This window comes from Carcharhinus amblyrhynchos, chromosome 1 (genome assembly GCF_965287045.1).
Source record: "Carcharhinus amblyrhynchos chromosome 1, sCarAmb.v2.hapA, whole genome shotgun sequence".
Lineage (NCBI taxonomy): Eukaryota > Metazoa > Chordata > Chondrichthyes > Carcharhiniformes > Carcharhinidae > Carcharhinus > Carcharhinus amblyrhynchos.
This window is the reverse complement of record NC_137324.1, coordinates 111,995,023-112,014,881: the sequence shown is the minus strand read 5'-3', so window position 1 is coordinate 112,014,881 and position 19,859 is coordinate 111,995,023. Positions and strand designations below refer to the sequence as shown.

The window sequence follows — 19,859 nt, the reverse complement described above, 5'->3', positions numbered from 1 at the left end:
AGGACCAATAAAATTCCACTCATGCACCTCATTAAAAGCGAGGGGGAGATACAACATTGTCATGTCTCAGTAGCTGTAACACACTTCCAGGTAATACCAGAATCCCGCAAATAACACAGACAATGACAATCTTATGCACTTGAGATGCATAGATTTTGGAAACAGAGGAAACAGGTAGCATGGATTTTGTTTTGATTTCTATGAGGTGAACGATGGCTGGGGGGCAATTTGTCCTGGATACTTTAGGTTTCAGGTGCTAATGAGCTTCCAAGGTGACCAAGGTAAGGTCTTATGCTAAAATCCAGCCCACATTTAACAGAAGATACCAACTTGGTAAATAAGCTGAACCCCAATATTTGATAAGGGCCTGATTCCCACTTAAAATACTTGCTAGTAATTATTAAAGAGGATGCACAGTATTTTAGCAGATAGGACTTATCCTAATGCATCCAATGGCGACCAGCTGTTTTGGAGTAAAGAAGGTTTTAATGTGGATGTTAAATACTGTTCCATGTACTTCATGTTCAGTTGCTGCTGAGCTGTGAAGCAGGCCTCTAAAACACTTTGTCATGACTTTGTCAACACCCTAGCGATGAATCCAGGACTTCACTATTGGGGACACAGTGATAACGTCACTGGACTAATATTCCAGAGCTCTCTGGGAACATGGCTTCACATTCCGCCACAACAGTTGTTGAAACTTGAATTAGTTAATAACTCACAAGGCTCACTAGTGGTGTCCATGAAACCATCATCAGTCATTGTAAAAAAAACCATCAGGTTCACTAATATCCTTCAGGGAAGGAAATTTGCCATTCTCGCATGTGGCCCAGCTGTATGGCTGATTCTTAACTGCCCTCAGAAATCGCTAAGTCACTCAGTGAGAGATGGACAACAAATGCTGGCCTCGCTAGTGATGCCCAGATCCCATGAAAGAATATATTTTTAAAAGTTAAGAACTCTCCTACTGGACAACTTACAAGTGAAAGGAAATGCTTGACCATGGGGGATTTTGCTGGAGTGGTGGTGGGGTGGGGGAGCGGGGGCGGGGTGGTGGTGGTGGTTCTCCAGGTTGGTCTGCAGGATAAATGGGAGGAAATCAGGATGTTAGGCTGAACATTGTCAGTTGCTGCAGGAGAGGGAGGTGGCATCCCTTCCCTGCTGGATTTCCTCCACAAGGACCTGTACATTCGACCCTCAAGTCAGGGGCAGCACAGTGGCATAGTGGTTAGCATTGCTGCCTCACAGCACCAGGGACCTGGGCTCAATCCCAGCCTCGGATCACTGTCTGTGCAGAGTCCGCATGTTCTCCCCGTGTCTGCGTGGGCTTCTTCTGTGCACTCCAGTTTCCTCCCAAAGTCCAAAGTGCGGGTTAGGTGGCTTGGCCATGATAAATTGCCCCTAAGTGTCAGGGAATTAACAAGAAAAATATGAAAGGTGACGGGAATAGGACCTGGGTGGGATTGTGGTTGGTGCAGACTCGATGGGCCAAATGGCCTCCTTCTGCACTGTAGGGATTCTATGATCTATGGTCCTGCAATGTGCCACTCTGTACAAGTCAATGTGCTTCATACTGTCAGAGGAAGCAAGTGAGAGGAGGCTATACAGAGAGCCCAATCAAAAATTGGGTTTAATTGACAGTTGAGCGTGAAATGAGCCCATGTTTGTCTGGTTTATCACCTCCAGGCAAGTCTATAGAACAATGGTAATCATCAATTAGGATGAGAGTGGTGTGCTAAATCGGATTTTCAAACAGCCTTTGCTTATCAGAGTAACTCAATTTAGTGCCTGTTTTCTCCCTTTGGCCAAAACAACCTCTTACTGTTTGCTTTTTCAAAAGTTTATCACAACCATTTCTTTCACAAAACCTATGCTCACATGTTTTTGCATTTCAAAGGAAAATGCATTCATCTTAAAATGAAATCCCACAATCTGTAATCATCCATTATTATGTACTTCCTAATCACAATTAGGTTTGCGTCCAACAGCTGACCCTATTCCATTAAAACACTTTTATTGAAGAGAAGGAAATATATTCCCAGGAAGGTCATCAGTCCATTAGGTCTGACAGGAAATGTGAGTGAGTTTATACCTCCAGACTCCTGATCCCTACAGGATACTATAAGCAGTGACATCATTTGCGCTGTTAAAAGGGAAGAAAATTGATTCTACTAAAAAAAAGCCAAGCATTTCATTTGAGAGAGTTTTTATGGTATGGGCTTATTAAAATGTCTAGATTTCAAAGATTGGATAAATATTTGGTAAATCTTGGTGATTCATTTTCCAGGGTGTTTGCGGGGCAGGGCGGGGGGGAAATACGTTGGTCTCGCATCAACCAACGTTCAACAAGGATGCCCCGTAGCAATTACATGCCATCGATGTCCTTGAGGAGATGAGGATCGGACTTCCACCCTGTTGCGGGGGGGGGGGGGGGTGTAGTGATGGAACTCCTGCCCTCAAGAAACTATAGCCAGGGTTTTCCAGCCGCTCCACCATGGCACACTTCCCAGCAGTGGAACCGGTTTGCTCCTAGCAGCCGGTGGGATCTACCATTCCTACTGAGGTCTATGGCATTTTGTATGGCTCGCCCACCCTGCTGTCAGGCAATCCACTGCAGGGAGATTGCTTTCGGCAAAACCAGATGATCTCGTCGGCAGGAAGGGCCAAAAAAATCCCACCCCATATATATTTACATTTCTAAACCATGATGCGATAAATTTAATACGATCTCCTGCTCAGATTCCTAAACTACACGCGAGAGGCAACATTCCAATACTTTTGGATTATCCAATACTGCTCCCACTAATTTTGCTACAAAAATGGGAAATAAGGAGGATTATTGAGGGACTGCAAAGTATTTCAATTATTTTCTTCCGAATGAATGACTTACTATTTCTAAGCAGTCCACTATCTTCACAAGTTTATCTTCTGGTAGGTTCTTAAGCAGGGAAACACTAGAGAAATGTATGAAACATAAATTATTGAAAAATATTCTTGTTTCCAATGAACTTGCCAGTTACTGAATCATTACTGAATAAACTTTGATGTAAGTCATTGAACTAACAGTTTGTTCGATCCTGTGTTTCCTGTGTGTTACTGTTCAGGATCAATTTGCTTGCATAAAAAATACAGTATAGCTGCTAACATTTGCAGAAATACAAAATGGGGACAAGGATAGTATGTGGTATTTCAGGATGGGTGGGGAAGCAGAAAGGAAATGCAGCTTTCATTTCTCTAGGGAATGGATTCAGATGCTTTTCTTTGGCAAGGGAGAGTAAGGACAGATTGGATGAACAAAACCACTCCTCAACTAGCTGCAGGTTGCAAGGTTAAGTTGAAAGGTTAAAAATTATTCAGGTGAAATCAATAGCAGTGACAGGTTTCAGGTGCTGTTTAAAAATGAAGATTTGGGTTAAATTTACACTTTCTTTGAAATGACAATTTGAGTGCAGAATTAGGCTCTAAATTTTGAAACAGGCTATCCTGATTACAGATCAAATTAATAAACTGTGTGCACTTCAATGTCCTCATCAATATTTACTTCATAATCAATACCTATAAACAGATTATCTGGTCATGATCAAATTTCCATTTGTGGGATATTGCTGTGTGTAAATCGGCTGCTGTGTTTTGTACATTACGACAGTGACTTCTCCTCAAACTTTCTTAGTTATATTACACTTTAGGACATCATGAGGTCACGCAAGGTGCTATATGAATGCAAGTCTTTCTTTCTCTTTTCTCCTTATATCCTCCTGCAATAGGTGCACAATGTCAACAATGACCTTTACCTTCTGAGGAAATTTCTGTACTGCTCGTGTCTCGCCTGAGTTGTTCCTCTCATAATATTGCGGAAAATGTCTTGGTCCAGTACCCAGGTTTTGACACTGCTCACAGCTTTAAGAGGATAATCACATCACAAGTAATGACAATCAACTTTCAATTTGCCCTTCTTTTCACATCGAACAATCTGAATAAACCTGTTCCTGTGGGTTTGTGTGATAACTCTGAGATTTTCCAGTGGAACATGTGGCTCGCATGTTGTCCAATCCATTTTTGTGACCATGCCTCATTGACAGTGATGGGGATTGGCTGGCCAGCTGAAATGGCTATCCAGAGATTGCTCACCCAAGGCTGCTAGAGACCATTTATCTGTCATTTGAAGCAAGTCACCAGAGGATTTAAACAAATTAATCAAACACGGAAAGGTTAAGGGGCTGGGGGGGTGGTTGCCACTATGGCAGCAAGAACCCAAATTTTCCATGAGGGGTCCTGGAAAAGTGCTTCTGTACCTGCTGGCCCCACAAGAATCATTCTTACGTTTACCTGCAGAACTGTCTCTTTCATGCTCATATTTTACTGAGCAGAGTGCAAGTTCATATAATGTACTTGTGAAAACTGGGGTTCAATGCAGCTCATGCATCCAGCAACTTCCTAGATGAAATAGTAAGTAAAGGTAGCCTTCAGCTAAAAAAAAACCTGAATAGTGCAAATTTCTATTTTCAGCCAAATCTATGGTTCACAACTTGATAAAGTAAATTGAATCATTTATGCTATTATTATGTTAGTACACCATGAATGGTGTACTAACATACATAGTACATCATGAATGCATGTAAAACATTTTTGTCCTTTACAGAGAAGTTATTAACAGAATGTACAGCCAGATCCACAGCTGTAACTATGCCATACAATGAATCAACTCGAAAGGAGCTTCAGGTAATTTTTCAGACTCATTTCACATATCTTTTTAATCAAACAGGATCAATATTATTGCGTATTAGATTCTAACCGCAATAAACACTCACATTTAATGAAAACGATATTAACAGATGCCAAGGTGCAATTTTATGATTGTAATCTAATTTTGGCATCAAACAATGGCTATGAATTGATTTTGCTTTGTTGTCATGGCTTATGACATCATCTGAGCCCAAGGTTAGCACTGTGTCTTTATGTCAATAGCGATTCATTATACTCCATTTAAAATTCTTTTGAATTGCCTCAAGAGACAGTTAGGAAAGGAAGCTATATTGTTATTTCTAATGTGGTTTCTGAATCAATCTCTTAAGTACTGCTGCTTTGCATATAATCTTACAGTTAATAAATAAAATGCTTGTATTTATTTATTCCTCTATGACTCTAATATAAATATACTGAACAAAGAAGGCTGTGTGCGAAATAAGGACCATAAATGAGAAAAAGGGTACTAATTGGAGGGTCCACAATCTTAAGCAAAATGTTCAAACAAATAATAAGCTAAACAATTATTTCATTGCAGTATTGAGTAATGGAAGAGCTGTACCTTTCACAGAGGCTGTCCTTGTGCAGTTATATAAAATAGCAAGTTCACCAAACGCTGTCCATATATTGATAGACGTTAGAATTTTGCTATTTTGCAGAACCTCCAGTTTGCCCTCTGTCGAAAGAACAAAAGAAAGGACATTATAAAACAGAAAATATCCCAGTGAGAATAAAATCAGATGCAGGAAAATGTTTTCCAATGCAGCAGTTTTACCCATGGCAAATGTTTCAGCGTTTGAAATGATCTTAATCGCTTTACAATGAAAAGCACTTGCATTCATATAGTCCTGACTTTCACCCTTCACAGCCTCATGATGTCCCTAAGCAGTTCACAGCCAATGAACTACTTTTGAAGCTGTGCCCATTGTCTACCGCAGAGAGTAAGTTGTTGGTTGACCTGTCCATTCTCAGGCCACTTGACAGGTTGGTGAATGGTCTGGGGGAATGGGGCAGAAGGTCACTTCTCTTAAGTACTCTGTGCCCAACAAGAGAGCCCCCTAGTGGAAAGGGCAGCCCAAGTTTGCTCAAAACTACTTGCCTCCTGCTCTGATACCCACCCTCCCAACCTTGCTAGGGCTTGTCTGCCTTTAAATGTAGAAGCCAAAGCTCATTTGGTAGGACTTCTGGCTTTACGTTAGAAGGTTGTGGATTCAAGCCCCAGTCCTGGGACTTGATCGTAAAATTCAGGCTCCAGTGCAGTACTGATGGAGCGGTGCACTGTCAGAGGTCCTGTCTTTCAGATGAGATATTAAACAGAGATCCTACCTGCACTCCCATGTAGATAAAAAAAAACTGGGACATAATTATGAATATACATTATTATGAAGAAGGGCAGGGAAGTTTTCCAATTGTCTGGCCAACAATGATCCTGCAACCAACAGATAAAGACAGATGATCCCACCACTTATTTCATTTCCATTTGTGAGAGTATGTTGTTTGGAATTGGCTGTCAGGTTTGGTTTTTTTTTTGTTTTTATCCCAATTCAATCAAATCAAATCCAATTCAAAGTTGAGACATTCCTGATCCAAGCTGACAAGACAGGGCTCTCGCCTCCTGTCTTGGGCTTGATCTACATGACCCAAGCTGATTGGAGTAGGATTAGCTCCTCCTCCAAGGCTTGATCTCATTTGCATCTTTGCCAAAAGGCCGAGATGCCGCTTTTAAAAATTGCTTCAAATGAAGCTAAAATGTAACCTAATGACTTCAACCAAGCACAGCATGTTGATACTACACAGTGACTAACTGCAACAATAAGTATTTCATTGTTTGGAAACAAAGCACTTTGGGATGTCCTGCAAAAGGCAGGATATAAATGTGAGTTTTTTTTAGTTTTTATAATTTTTTTCATATTAGTTCTTCACCCTGATACTCCTGACTTTTATTTTACATGATTGTTAAAATTTAAGCTCATTGAAAACAGATACTGTGGAATAATAACTTGATTCACCATCTGCAGTTAAAAGACTTGTTTATAATTTTTGCTACAGGTAACGACTAAATGAGAGCCCTGGATATTTAGGGGAGGTTTTCTAGCCTCTTCTTACAGAAATGGGACACTGTGCACCACAAAATGGCAGGAAATGACTCCGTTGCCTGGGCCTGGTGTCGCCATGAATGTCTAATCCTCCTCTGGGCCTATCTGCCTGAGCCAAGTGGTCAGCTTTTCAGTGTTCAAATCGTGATCCAATGACATACTCAAGGCTCTATTTAGAACTTTAGGGAAGCACCGGGTGGAGCAGGTATGGAAAAAGGAATTCAGAAGATAAGATTTACTGATTTGTGGGGCTATAAGGAACAAAGGTACCTTCTCAGACCCCCCTCCCACCAAACCCCAAACCAGCCTTGGGCACTGCTGCACTTGTGTTCCCCCCAACTCGCCTTTCTTGAGAAGAGATAAGACTCCCTCACTCTACCCTTCCCCGCTCTCAGGCTCCACAGACCTACTTTCTTCTTGCTTGATGGCTGACAGAGGTGGTTGATAATGAAAACGGCTGAGTTTCAGCAGCCTATAGCACTAGTCTTTACCTGTGGCTTACCAGCTGAGCATTAACGGGTCCTGGTCCTCAAAATGGACTCACTCCAGGGCCAATGGGTTCTCTGCTCATTGGTCACCCAAAGTCCATCACCATGATGAAATAACATATAGTGACTGGAGAAATTCCTCCCACACAGTAACTTCAAGAGTAAATTCAAAAACGTTATAAAAATTCCAAAATGGAGAGTACCTGCCAACACAAAAAGATGGTTGCCTGGTTCCCCTTGTTTAATAACATAGTCACCGTGTTGATAGTTTTTCTCATACATACACTCCACCATGTCTCTGACATGCTGTGTTTCCAGTCGCTTCAGAAATAGATTCTTGTTCAGGGCCTCTGTTATAAGCTTCTTCACTCTGTCATGGAAACAATATAACCTGTTACACCAGAAGCTGTCCTTCACAAAGCATAATTTATTCTATTATTTTTAATCCAGAAGATTGAAACAAACTATCCCTTCAGTCAGATATGGAGCTCAGAGGCAGTAGGTAAGCAGTAACATCAGCTGTCATCATCACTGCAGCAACAACAATAAACCCATTCATACAGCATCTTTAATATGGACCAAAAATGGACAAAATGAGGGCCAACTTCAAGGTCCAATACCCTGTGCCTCAAGGATACCTGAGAAACATTTGACCTGATATTAGGTTGTGCCATTTTTCAGGCACCCCAAGCAACCATCTAAAACAGGCATTAGACCCTAACATACATCAATATGTAATGCTTCTTTTCAGTGCCTCTACTACCCCTCCTCAGATTGCGTTCTGATGAGTAGGTTCTGGGTCTGGCTTTTTTCCATAGACTTGGATCTCCACCTGTTTTAATTATGTATCCAATTTTCTCTCAAGAAAGGAAGACTAAGAGAAAAGTTGCAAGTAGAATAATCAGCCACAAGGCTCAGAAAAAAGCTAATTCTGACATTTAGCATAAGAAATACTTTCCCCAAAGCTTCACAAAAGCTTTTAAAACTTCCCCTTTGTCCTCTTCCTAGCTCTCCTCCACTCCTCCATTGTGCGCAAGGCCTTGTGCCTTTCCACCTTTCCTAATCCCTATAAAAGTTTCACCTCTCTGCTGGCTCCCACTCAGTCCCTTGGTGGCCTTCACCACCCATCCCCACCAACCCATTCCACACCACTGCTAACACTCCCTCTCACCAATTCCTATCTACCTTTCCTCTCACAAAAGTTGGACCTCAAATTTTGGAACTTTTACTTAAGTGACATCAGGAAGTTTTTATATATGTGGGTCTGTGCCTAAGCAAGGGAGAATAATGACAATTTCTGAATACGCTCATGTCATAGCCTTTACGTGGTGTTCTATGACTATTCGAAAATGAGAGACAGAAGAACAGGAGAAAGAAGTGAAGAGTGCTTCTTCTTCTGAACACAAAACGAAACTGGTTGATTTTTGGTACTGATGACCTCATCTGTATTTTCTAGGAAAAATTAACAGCTTTTTGTTTAGACCATAAGATTATACATTTATATTGATGAGATGGATTTTAATTTATAATGCCAATAAGTGTGAGGGAATGATGCATTCACACATTTTTAAACTACTTGGATGGGAAATCAGAAGTACAATTTCAAATGTTTCATAGAGAAATTTCACAGAATCCCGACAGTGCAGAAGGAGGCCATTTGGCCCATCACGTCTGCACTGACAACAATCCCACCCAGGCCCTATCTCCATAACCCTACTTATTTACCCTGCTAAACCCCTGACACTAAGGGTCAATTTAGCATGGCCAATCAACTTAACCAGCACATCTTCAGAGGAAACCTGTGCAGACACAGGGAGAGCATGCAAATTCCACTCAAACAATGACTCAAGCCAGGAATCGAACTCAGGTCCCTGGCGCTGTGAGACAGCAGTGCTAACCACTATGTTACTGTGCTGACATTCTTCATTATAACATGAGTTATTAAAAATGTTGAATTCTGAAAACAAAGTTTCTTTAAGCAAATCCAATAGAAAGGTTGGGTAGAAAATGTTGCAGGGTAAGGGGGATCTCAGTATCTTGCCATCTCCCCTTGGAAAACTGAGAGTAAGGGGTGTGGTTAGAATGCAAATGAGTAGGGATATACAATAAGAGTGAGGGGTTGGTGAGAAGTGCGAGTGACTAAGGAGTGGGTGTGAAGGACATTTCTTCCTCATAATTCCCACTCATAATACAGATTGCAGTAGTTGGTAACTTTCTTCTCCTGGCATATCACATCTTTCATTCTCCCACTTCCCCTGTCAACCGACCCCCTCTCCCCCACCGCTCCCAGCCACTTCCATTCAGACATTAAAAAACGGACAGAAAGGAGCGGATGTGGACAGAAAGGAAACAAACATTTAGCTGAGAAGCAGAAGTGAAGAGAAAAAGGCAGACCAAAGGGGGTCAGACAGAAAGAAGAACCTGTGTGTAAGAAACAGGAAGGAGTGGTTAATGGATGTTTTTCTTGCTGGAGAAAGGTATGTCGTGGAGTTCCCTCAGGCCCTTGTTCTTCCTGATATATATTAATGACCTAGACTTTAGTGTACAGGGAGCAATTACAAAATATGCAGATGATACAAAACTTGGAAGCATTGTGAACCATGAGGAAGATAAAGTATAACCTCAAAAGGACACAGATTGGTGGAATGGGTGGTCATGGCCATATAGAATTTAATGTAGGCAAGTGTGAAGTGATTCACTTTGGTGAGAAAAATGCAGAGAGACAATGTAAAATAAAGGGTACAATTCTAAAGGGGGTACAGGAACAGAGGGACCTGGGTGTCTGTTTGAATAAATCATTGATAAGGGCAAGACAGGTTAAGTACGTGTGATTAATAAATCACCTTGGATGGAATTTTACTGGCACATCTGCCCAAGGTTTATACAATCCCACCCGAGGCCGATGAAACATGCTGTTCTCCGAGCCTCACCCACCCCAGGATTGGGGTGGGCATGCCAGCAAAATTCTGGCCATAGTATTCCTGGCTTTATTAATAGGGGCATAAACTATAAAAGCAAGGAAGTTATGTCGATTGGAATATTGCATCCAGTTCTGAGGAAAGATTTGAAGGCATTAGAGAGTACAGAAAGATTCATGAGAATTGTCATAGGGATAAGGCATTTCAGTTATGTAGGAAAATTGGAGAAGTTTTCCTTCAAGGAGGTTGAGAGAAGATTTGACAGAGGTATTCAAAATCATGATGGGTCTGGGCAGAGTAGATAAGGAAAAAAGTGATCCCGCTGATAGAAGAATCAAGAACAAGAAGGCACAGATTTAAGGCAATTAGCAAAAGGAGCAATGGCAACATAAGGAAAACCTTTCTTCAGGCAAGTCGTTAAGACCTGGAATGCACTGCCTAAGAGTTTGGTGGACACAAATTCAGTCAAGGCACTCAAGAGTACATAGGATTGTTATCTAAAAAGTAGGAATGTGCAGACCTGCAGGGAGTAGCACAAGGTAAAATATTCCTATGGAGAGCAGGGGCAGACACAATGGCCAGAACTCTACCACCTCAACCGTTATGGAATTGGCGCAGGCAAGGGTCTGGCAATGGAAATCTCTGCTGACCTCAGGCGAGAACTTCCAGTCTGGCCTGAGCAAGGCCATAAGATCCCACCCATTGGGCCAAATGTTCTCCTGTGCTGTAACAATTCTATGAAATTCAGCAGCACAACGAGTAATATATTTAAAATCTACATCTGCTCACACTTCCCATGTTCTTCCAATGTTTGTGTCAACTTTCTTTTTCATTTCAAATTCTTACATCTACAATTGTAGTAAGAACTGCCACAGTATACTTGTCATGGTATAATTATACCCTTCTACCAGCAAGGTAGCAGTTCAGTTTTTTATCATCCAGCTCCTCAGCCTATATTGTATAGAAACTCAAATTTTCTAATAAATTTGGCTTTGAAAATCAAAGAATTACATAAAAATAAAGACTGAATATTTGGATTTAAAATGGGAGCAGATTATATATTAAATTTGGTACTTGCATGGCACATTTCATTCAAAGTCATACATAAATCACTTGTTACTAAAAACACTAGCTAATGTTCTGACAGCCTTTCCTTACCAGAGGTATCACACCTTTCTTGTCATGTCACGCTTAATATTCACAGGGTGCTCATATATATTTTCCCCACCAATCATTCAAAATGCTTTCTGTCAGTAACCAAAACGAAAAACATTTAAACAAAACTGGAATATTAAGCAATGGCATATTACACACCAGCATGATTACAATGAGCCTTTGACAATTATGATGATGTGACTTCCCTGAAATATTAAATTGTCCTCACTTTCACTTAATGACCTACTGCACTTTCTCAGCATTTTTTATTTTAATTTATACTTTTACAAATGTTCACCTACTAAATCTCTCAAAATGATCATAGAATCATTGAATTCCCACGGTGCAGAAGAGGCCATTTAGCCCATCAAGTCTGCACTGACTCTCTGACAGAGTACCTTACTCAGGCCCTCTTTGTTGCCCTATCCCCATGACCCCACACATTTAACATGGCCAATCCACCTAACCTGCACATCTTTGGAGTGTGGGATGAAACCAGAGCACCTGGAGGAAACCCACATAGGCATAGGGAGAACGTACAAACTCCACACAGTCACCCAAAATCAGAATCAAACCCAGGTCCATGGGGCTGTGAGGCAGCAGTGCTAACTATTGTGCCACCGTACCACTACTATGTTATAGAAATCATTGAGTCCCTACAGTGCAGAGGAGGTATAAAAAGCAATTCCCTACAAATACTAGTTTGTAGTTTCTGGGATTATCTCATTCTTTTGGGGGTTTTTTTAGACAATTTTATCTCTTCCTTTCCTCTCATTTCACCTTTTTGTAATGGAGCTAGATAAAACGGCTGTTTAATTGACCAGGCATGGGACTTCACCTATTTTAACAGCGTGGAACATTTTAGCAATATCTGTTGTTGTTTACTTACTGTCTAGCAGAATATTGATATAACTATTAGCAGTTTGGAAATCTATGTCCACAGTGTGGCCTGATGTCACAATCCTGGTTACCAGCTGTTAGGACTAGATTGCTCTTCACAGTCATATGCTAACATCACGTAGGCATTGTCCCTTAATCACTTTATTAGGCTTATTTATGCTTTTCTCTGTATTGGTATTAAATAAAAAGGAACAATTAAAAAAACATTCAAAATTTAATTAATATGGGATTTTCACTGGTTCCCTACCAATAAACACTCTTTGTCCTCAATTTAATATAAATTTATCAGGATAGAATTTCACAAGAAAAAATGAATAATGTAGAATGTAAATAAATTAGGTAAAACATTACCCTCAACAATCAGAGATTGTGGAAATCTGCCGCTTAATAAACTGCATTGCATGCTAGGAGACTAAATTATTTCCTAGAGACATAGATATAGAAACCTAGAAAGTAGGAGCAGGAATAGGCCATTTGTGCCTTCAAGCTTGCTGTGCCAGTCATTATGGTCATGGCTGATCAGCCAACTCAATAGTTCGATCCCACCTTCTTCCCAGTTTTTTGATCCCCTTTGCCCCAAGAACGATATCTAACTCCTCTTTGAAAACACACAGGGCAAGACTTTCCAACTGCACTCAGCCCAAAACCAGAAAATCCCACCTGAGGTCAACAGAGTTTTGCATGGATTCCCGGCACACCCCCCACCCCACCACTACCAGCCACCACCACCACCCCCACCCCCACCCCCGCCAACTCCACCCCAATTCCCAAGGCAGGTAGGATGAAAGAATTCTCCCCACAATGTTTTGGCCTCAACTACTTACTGTGGTAGCAAATTCAACAGCCTTATCACTTTCTGGGTGAAAAGATTCCTCCTCATCTCTGTCCTAAAAGGTTGACCCAATATCCCACGACCCCCGGTTCTGGGCACCCCCACATCCATCGGGAACATTCCTCTTGCATCAACCTTGTCTAGTCCTGTTAGAATTTTGAAGGTTTCTATGAGATTACCCCCTCATTCTCTTTAACTCCAAATTCCCAATGCCTGAATACATTTGGAGATTGAATTTACTTTTTAACGTCAAAAAATGCTCAAGTGATTGCTAACAATTTGCTATAACTTTTTTTTAATACCTACTATCTCCAAGGTGTGGGCCATAGTTCCATGTGTGTAAACACCTTGACCCTGCAATTGAGGATGGGGTCAACAGCAGTGTAAACCTCCAAATGGAAACCTGGGCCACACAAATTCAAGTCCTTGATTTTGGATAGGCAGACTGATGCTGTTCTAAGACTAATAGAAATGATTTGATTGATTTATTATCATCACCTGTATTAGAATACAGTGAAAAGTATTGTTTCTTGCATGCTATACAGACAAAGCATACCGTTCATAGAGAAGGAAAGGAGAGAGTACAGAATGCAGTGTTACAGTCATTTCTAGAGTGTAGAGAAAAATCAACTTAGTGTGAGGTAAGTTCATTCAAAAGTCTGATGGTAGCAGCGAAGAAGCTGTTCTTCAGTTGGTTGGAAAGTTTGAGCTGATTATCATCTACCATATTACCATACTACCATATTAGCCTGCACAAGCTGTGACCAAAAGGGAGCATGTGGATCAAGAAAAGGAGATGAAGGGCCCTATTTTTACCATTTTGATTCTAAGTTCTGGGTGGACTTGAAAGTGGGAGTGTTTCAGATCTGACATTCAGGTGCCCCCATACACACTCTGCCTATAAGAATATCAGCAGGTCCAATTTTATCATCGCATTGTGTCCGTGTTTGGACACGAAAATTTGGTAAAGTCAGGCATGAGATGAGTAGCGCAATCCGGGCCGGTTCCCCCTTTACAAAGGCCTGAAAATGGCCACGATCGGGAGCGCGCCCGAAATGGGCATGACGGCCATTTAAATGCATTTGCATGCATTTAAATTGACTTAATGGGCTGCCCGCCCAACTTTACCGGCACCTCCCCTATCCAGATTCGGCATGAAGCAGACATGTTCCATAGAAGTCTGATTTGCACGCTCCAGTTAGTGAGGAGGTACATGCCTAGTGTTCAATGGCTCTTTGCTTGAGATTGGTTGAGGGGAAGGGGGGTCCGCTGCCACTCTGTCTGAGATCAGTGGGGGAAGGGAAAGGGATCCGCTGCCCCTCTGCTTGAGATCAGTGGAGGGAAAGGAGCGGTGGGGGGGATTCCACTGCCTCTTTGCTTGAGATTGGTGGGGGGAGGAAAAGGTGGTCTGCTGCCATTCTACCTGAGAACGGTGGAGGGGAAGAGGATAAGGAGCTGACAATCGGTCTGGGTGGTGGGTGGTGGGGGGGTGGAAGGAGGATAATGGGGTCAGTAATGTTGTGGGGATGGGGCAATGTCTGTGGGGACCAGAACGGAGGCATTATCCGGCCCGGAAGGGATGTGACGGGGAACTGCATTCTATCATTTTTTTTCTGCGCATGCGCAGTTGGAGGCACTAATCAGAGCTGCAGGGTTTTGGGTACATTAAGCCCCGCCCACTGGCTTCTGCAGCGTAATTCAGAATCCCTGAGTGTGTTTCAGGGTGCCTGAGAACGGGTCTAAAGGTTGGATCTGAAACACTCCCAGTTTCAAGTCCGTCCAGCACTTAGAATCAAAATGGTAAAACAGGGCCCAGCAAGTGTGAACCGCATTACCCGGCCCCCAAAGACACTGCCACCCCCCCCACAGCCACAACATTACTGATCCCAATTTTGATCGGCCCCCGCTGCACAGACCAATTGCAGGCTGGTGGCAGCAGACATCCCTTCCCCCACACCAGTCTCAGGCAGAGTGTCAGCGGACCCCACTACCTCTCCCCACACCCCCATTGATCACAAGCAGAGTGGCAGTGGATCTCTCTTACTCTCTCCACCAATCTCAAGCAGAGTGGCAGCGGAACACACTACCCCCAGCCCCCCATCACCAATCTCAAGCAGAGAGCCACTGGACGCTAGTCACCTACCTCCTCACTAACTGGAGCAATTGAATTAGATTTCAATGGACCATGTCTGTTTTGCACTGATTCTGGATGGGTGAACACGGTGGTAAAGGGGGAAGTGCTGGTAAAGTTGGGCGTGCAGCCCATTAAGTCAATTTAAATGCATGCCATTTTCAGACCTTGGTAAAGGGGGAACTGGTAGGAAGGTGGGCACAGATCGCTCTACTCGCCTCACACCCGACTTTACCAAGTTTTCGTGCCCGAAAACAAGTGCAACGCGATGATAAAATTGGGCCCGAAGTTTAACTCTGACAGTCCTCCTGACGGGACAATTCAAAGAAGTGAAATAAGTACCACAGACATGCTCAGCCGGACACTTGTGAAATTATATACAGGCAAACCTTGTTGGTCATCGGGGGGTAGTGGGAGTTCTGTATGATCAACTAGAGTGAGAGATTTCAGGAGGTTAACACTATCCATGGTACAGTAGTGGTTATGCTTATAATCCAGGAAATATGAGTTTGAATCTAACAATGGCAGGTTCAGAATTTTAATTCAGTTTAACAAAAATATGGAAACAAAAAGCTGATATCAGTACAAAAATGGAAATGACCATGCAGCGCTCATAGTGCGATAAAAACTCAGCTGTCATCCTTACCTGGTCTGGCCTAAATGTGACTCTACTCTCATGTCAATAGGAACTTCTGATTTGGCCAGTATATTAAAGTGCGACAAAGTCACATGGACTGTAGCAGTTCAAGATGGCAGGCCATCAAAACGTCCCCAGGGAAAATTGGCGGGGCAATAAATGCTGTCCTTGCCAGTGATGCCCATGCCTTTCAAATTAATACAAAGATCAGGAAGGATAGCACCCGATGTTTAATGTCACACATTCTGTACTCATCAGTTCACTCTTTGAAGAACAGGGATACATTTTCCTTCAGTGTAAATAATTTAGATGGGCCGAAAATCCAGCAGGCTCATTCTTTCCAAATCAATTTCTCCCAACTCATGTCACTGAAGAGAATATTTACCTCTAAATTTAACAGAGGAACTCTGTCGCAAACCCAATTTATTTACAGATACTAAGGCTTTGTAATACACAAGCTATACATAAGATTATACTTAGCTCTTATTTTGAAAGGTTTTTTAGCATTGATGCTCAATTTGTGTTTGCAGCAACTCTAATGCAGTGAATAATTTCAACCAGTTTTGCGATTAATGTCTTAATTTTTTGGCCCAGATCTTCTGATCAGCATCAGAAGCATTGAATCTCACATTGGCTAGACTGAGAGCTGTCCACTTACCTGCTTAAGTTTTTTCTGGTTTGTGTGAGTGGATGGAGGATATAGCATAATTGGGTGCTATTTGGGTCAGGTCAGAGGTTTAGCTAGGTGGTCAGAGGATGGATGGGTGATGAGAGGAGTACTTGGATCGAGGTGGGGGCAGGACCGGTCGGGTAGTCAGGTGTTCAAGGAGAAGCATTAGTCAGTTTGGGCTGGAGGGCAGGTGATTGGGCAATCAATTGTGCAGTTACCCAGATGTTAGACCAGCTGTTAATCTGTCTAACATTTCCTGGTTGCTATGAAGGCAAATTCTGCGGGTCTTTTTTTTTATTCATTCGTGGGACATAGGCATGGCCAGTATTTATTGCCCATCCCTAGTTGCCCTTGAGAAGGCAGTGTGAGCTGCCTTCTTAAATTGCTGCAGTCCACATGCTACGGGTTGACACGCAATGCCGTTAGGAAGGGAATTCCAGGATTTTGATCCAACGACTGCGAAAGAACAGCAAATATTTCCAAGTCAGGATGGTGAGTGGCTTGGAGGGGAACTTGTAGGTGGTGGTGTTCCCATATATCTGCTGCCCTTGTCCTTCTAAATAGAAGTGGTTGGGGGTTTGGAAGATACTGCCTAAGGATCTTTGGGGAATTTCTGCAATGCATCTTGTAAATAGTACACATTGCTGTTACTGAGCATCGGTGATTGAGGGACTGGATATTTGTGGATGTGGTGCCAATCAAGAAAGCTACTTTGTCCTGGATAGTGTCAGCCTTCTTGAGTGTTGTTGGAGCTGCACCTATCTAGACAAGTGGGGAATATTCCATCACATTCCTAACTTGTGCCTTGTTGATGTTGGACAGGATTTGGGAAGTCAGAAGGTGAGCTATTTGCCGCTGTATTCCTAGCCTCTGACCTGCCCTTGTAGCTACTGTGTTTATGTGGTGAGTCCAATTGAGTCTCTGGTCAACGGTAATCCCAAAGATGTTGATAGTGGGGGATTCAGTGATGGTGACACTATTGAATGCCAAGGAGTGGTGTAAGAGTTTCTCTTACTGGTGATTGTCATTGCCTGCCATTTGTTTGGTGCAAATGTTACTTGTTTCTTGTCAATCCAAGCCTGGATATTGTCCAGATCTTATTGCATTTGAACATGGACTGCTTCAGTGGCTGAGGAGTTGTGAATGGTGCTGAACATTGTGCAACTGTTGGCGAACAGCCCCACTTCTGACTAAATGATGGAGGGAAGGTGATTGATGAAGCAGCTGAACATGGTTGTGCCTAGGATACTACCCTGAGGACTCCTGCAGAGAATCCTGGAGCTGAAATGACTAACCCTCCACAACCACAATCATCTTCCTATGTGCCAGGCATAACTTCAACCAGCAGAGAGTTTTCCCCTGATACCCATTAATTCCAGTTTCACTAAGGCTCCTTGATACCACACTCAGTTGAATGTGGCTTTGAAGTCAAGGGCTGTCACTCTCACTTCACCTCTGGAATTCAGCTCTTTTATCCATGTTTGAACCAAGGTTGTAATGAGGTCGGAAGCTGAGTGACCCTGGCGAAAGCCAAACTGGGCATCACTGAGCAGGTTATTGCTGAGCAGGCACTGCTTGATAGCACTGTTGATGATGCCTTCCATGACTTTACTGATGATTGAGAGTAGACTGATGGGGCGGTAATTGGTCAGGTTGGATTTGTCCTGCTTTTTGTGTACACACATACATGGGCAGTTTTCCACATTGTCAGGAAGATGCTGGAAGAGCTTGGTTAGGGAAGTGGCAAATTCTGGAGCCCAAGTCATCAGTACTACTGCCGGAATGTTATCAGGGCCCACTGCCTTTGCAGTATCCAGTGTCTCCAACTGTTTCATGATATCACCTGGAGTGAATCGAATTGGCTGGAGGCTGGCATCTAAGATGCTAGGGATCATTGGAGAAGGCCGAGATGGAAGCCGAGTCAGTCCCAAGTTTCAGACTCCAACTCAGGGATCCATGCAGTAATTGCCCATCAGAATTTTACACTTCCAGGACAATTCCCATATAGGTCTGCATGTTAGGACTCCCAGAGAGTCCTGACGTGCATTCTCAATCATGCATCTCCAACAATCAGGATACCAGAAGATTTGGGCCAAAACTCCTTCACTGTGAATTCCTCACGAATTAGCACAATGTCCAATGAGTGTCAACATTGTTGTTGACACACCACTCCCAAAGTAAGAATCATCTCAAATAAACAAGAACGATTGCATTAAGTTCATAGTATATGAAGAAAATAGCACTTTGACTGATATTGAAGCTATAAATAATAATAATAATAATCTCGGGCTCTCACAAAGAGCATAAACTACTTGAGCTTAATTTTAACATTTCATGGTTTCATCTGAAGCTCAGAATTACGATACTCTCTCCTTGATACTGATTCTTCTTTGTTTATAAATATGTAGTATGATCAAAATATTAATGTTGAAAGAAATTAATGCGGAGTAACTGTGAAAGGTGGATCTTTACCCTGAATCTTTTCGAATCCTGGCTTTTTCCAAAGTGAACTCTGGCAGTTTGTTGGAGTCATATGTCCTAGTACTGGGTTCAGCAGACACACCTTCTTTAGCCCCTCGCCTTCTGCTACCAATGTCTTTGAGCAAACCAGCGCATTGATTCATAATCGTGTTCGCAGATCTAAGTGATGGTGGTGATGACTGAAGTTGGACTCCACACTGAGTTTTAACCACATCCTGTAGCTTGTTCAGCTGAATGCATTTGGTTTGTAATTCTGCTGTGATTTCAGCAATTGCCCGGGTCTGCCTTACAATTTGGTTCTCTAGTTCTTGTATCCTGGACTCCTTATCATGCAGTCGGTCATCCTTACTTTTATTCTCCAGTTCAAGTTCCAATAATTGACTTTGCAGGGTTTCTACTGTGGCTTTAAGATTTGCACCTGTCCCAGAGTCCCTCCAAAGCTTTGAGTTGTCACTGTTGATAGCAAGGTTCACTGTGCGGCTCTGTGGATCTCTTGGTTGCCTGGATTTCACTAAACCATTTCCCATTGCGACTGGAGATCTGCAAACACACACACAAAAATTCTCATGAGTTTATTTATTTATTTATTAGTGTCACAAGCAGGCTTATATTAACACCGCAATGAAGTTACTGTGAAAATCCCCCAGTCGCCACACTCCAGTACCTGGTCGGGTACACTGAGGGAGAATTTAGCATGGCCAACGTATCTAACCAGCATGTCTTTCGGACTGTGGAGGAAACCCACATGGACACGGGAGAATGTGCAGATTCTGCACAGACAATGACCCCAAGCTGGAAATCAAACCTG

At 42.5% G+C, this 19,859-nt stretch overlaps 1 protein-coding gene across 1 annotated transcript in view; it reads right to left on the bottom strand.

Annotated features, from left to right (window-relative positions):
• prkg2 (protein kinase cGMP-dependent 2) overlaps nucleotides 1–19,859 on the bottom strand; it is a 73,344-nt gene that overhangs the window by 43,707 nt on the left and 9,778 nt on the right. Inside the window, exons 2-6 of the mRNA XM_080198904.1 lie at nucleotides 19,043–19,591; nucleotides 7,531–7,697; nucleotides 5,306–5,419; nucleotides 3,792–3,897; nucleotides 2,891–2,954 (exon numbers count right to left, since the gene is read on the bottom strand). Coding sequence (XP_080055030.1) covers nucleotides 2,891–2,954; nucleotides 3,792–3,897; nucleotides 5,306–5,419; nucleotides 7,531–7,697; nucleotides 19,043–19,578 — 987 coding nt within the window. The 5' untranslated portion in view covers nucleotides 19,579–19,591. The remainder of the gene's footprint in view (nucleotides 1–2,890; nucleotides 2,955–3,791; nucleotides 3,898–5,305; nucleotides 5,420–7,530; nucleotides 7,698–19,042; nucleotides 19,592–19,859) is intronic.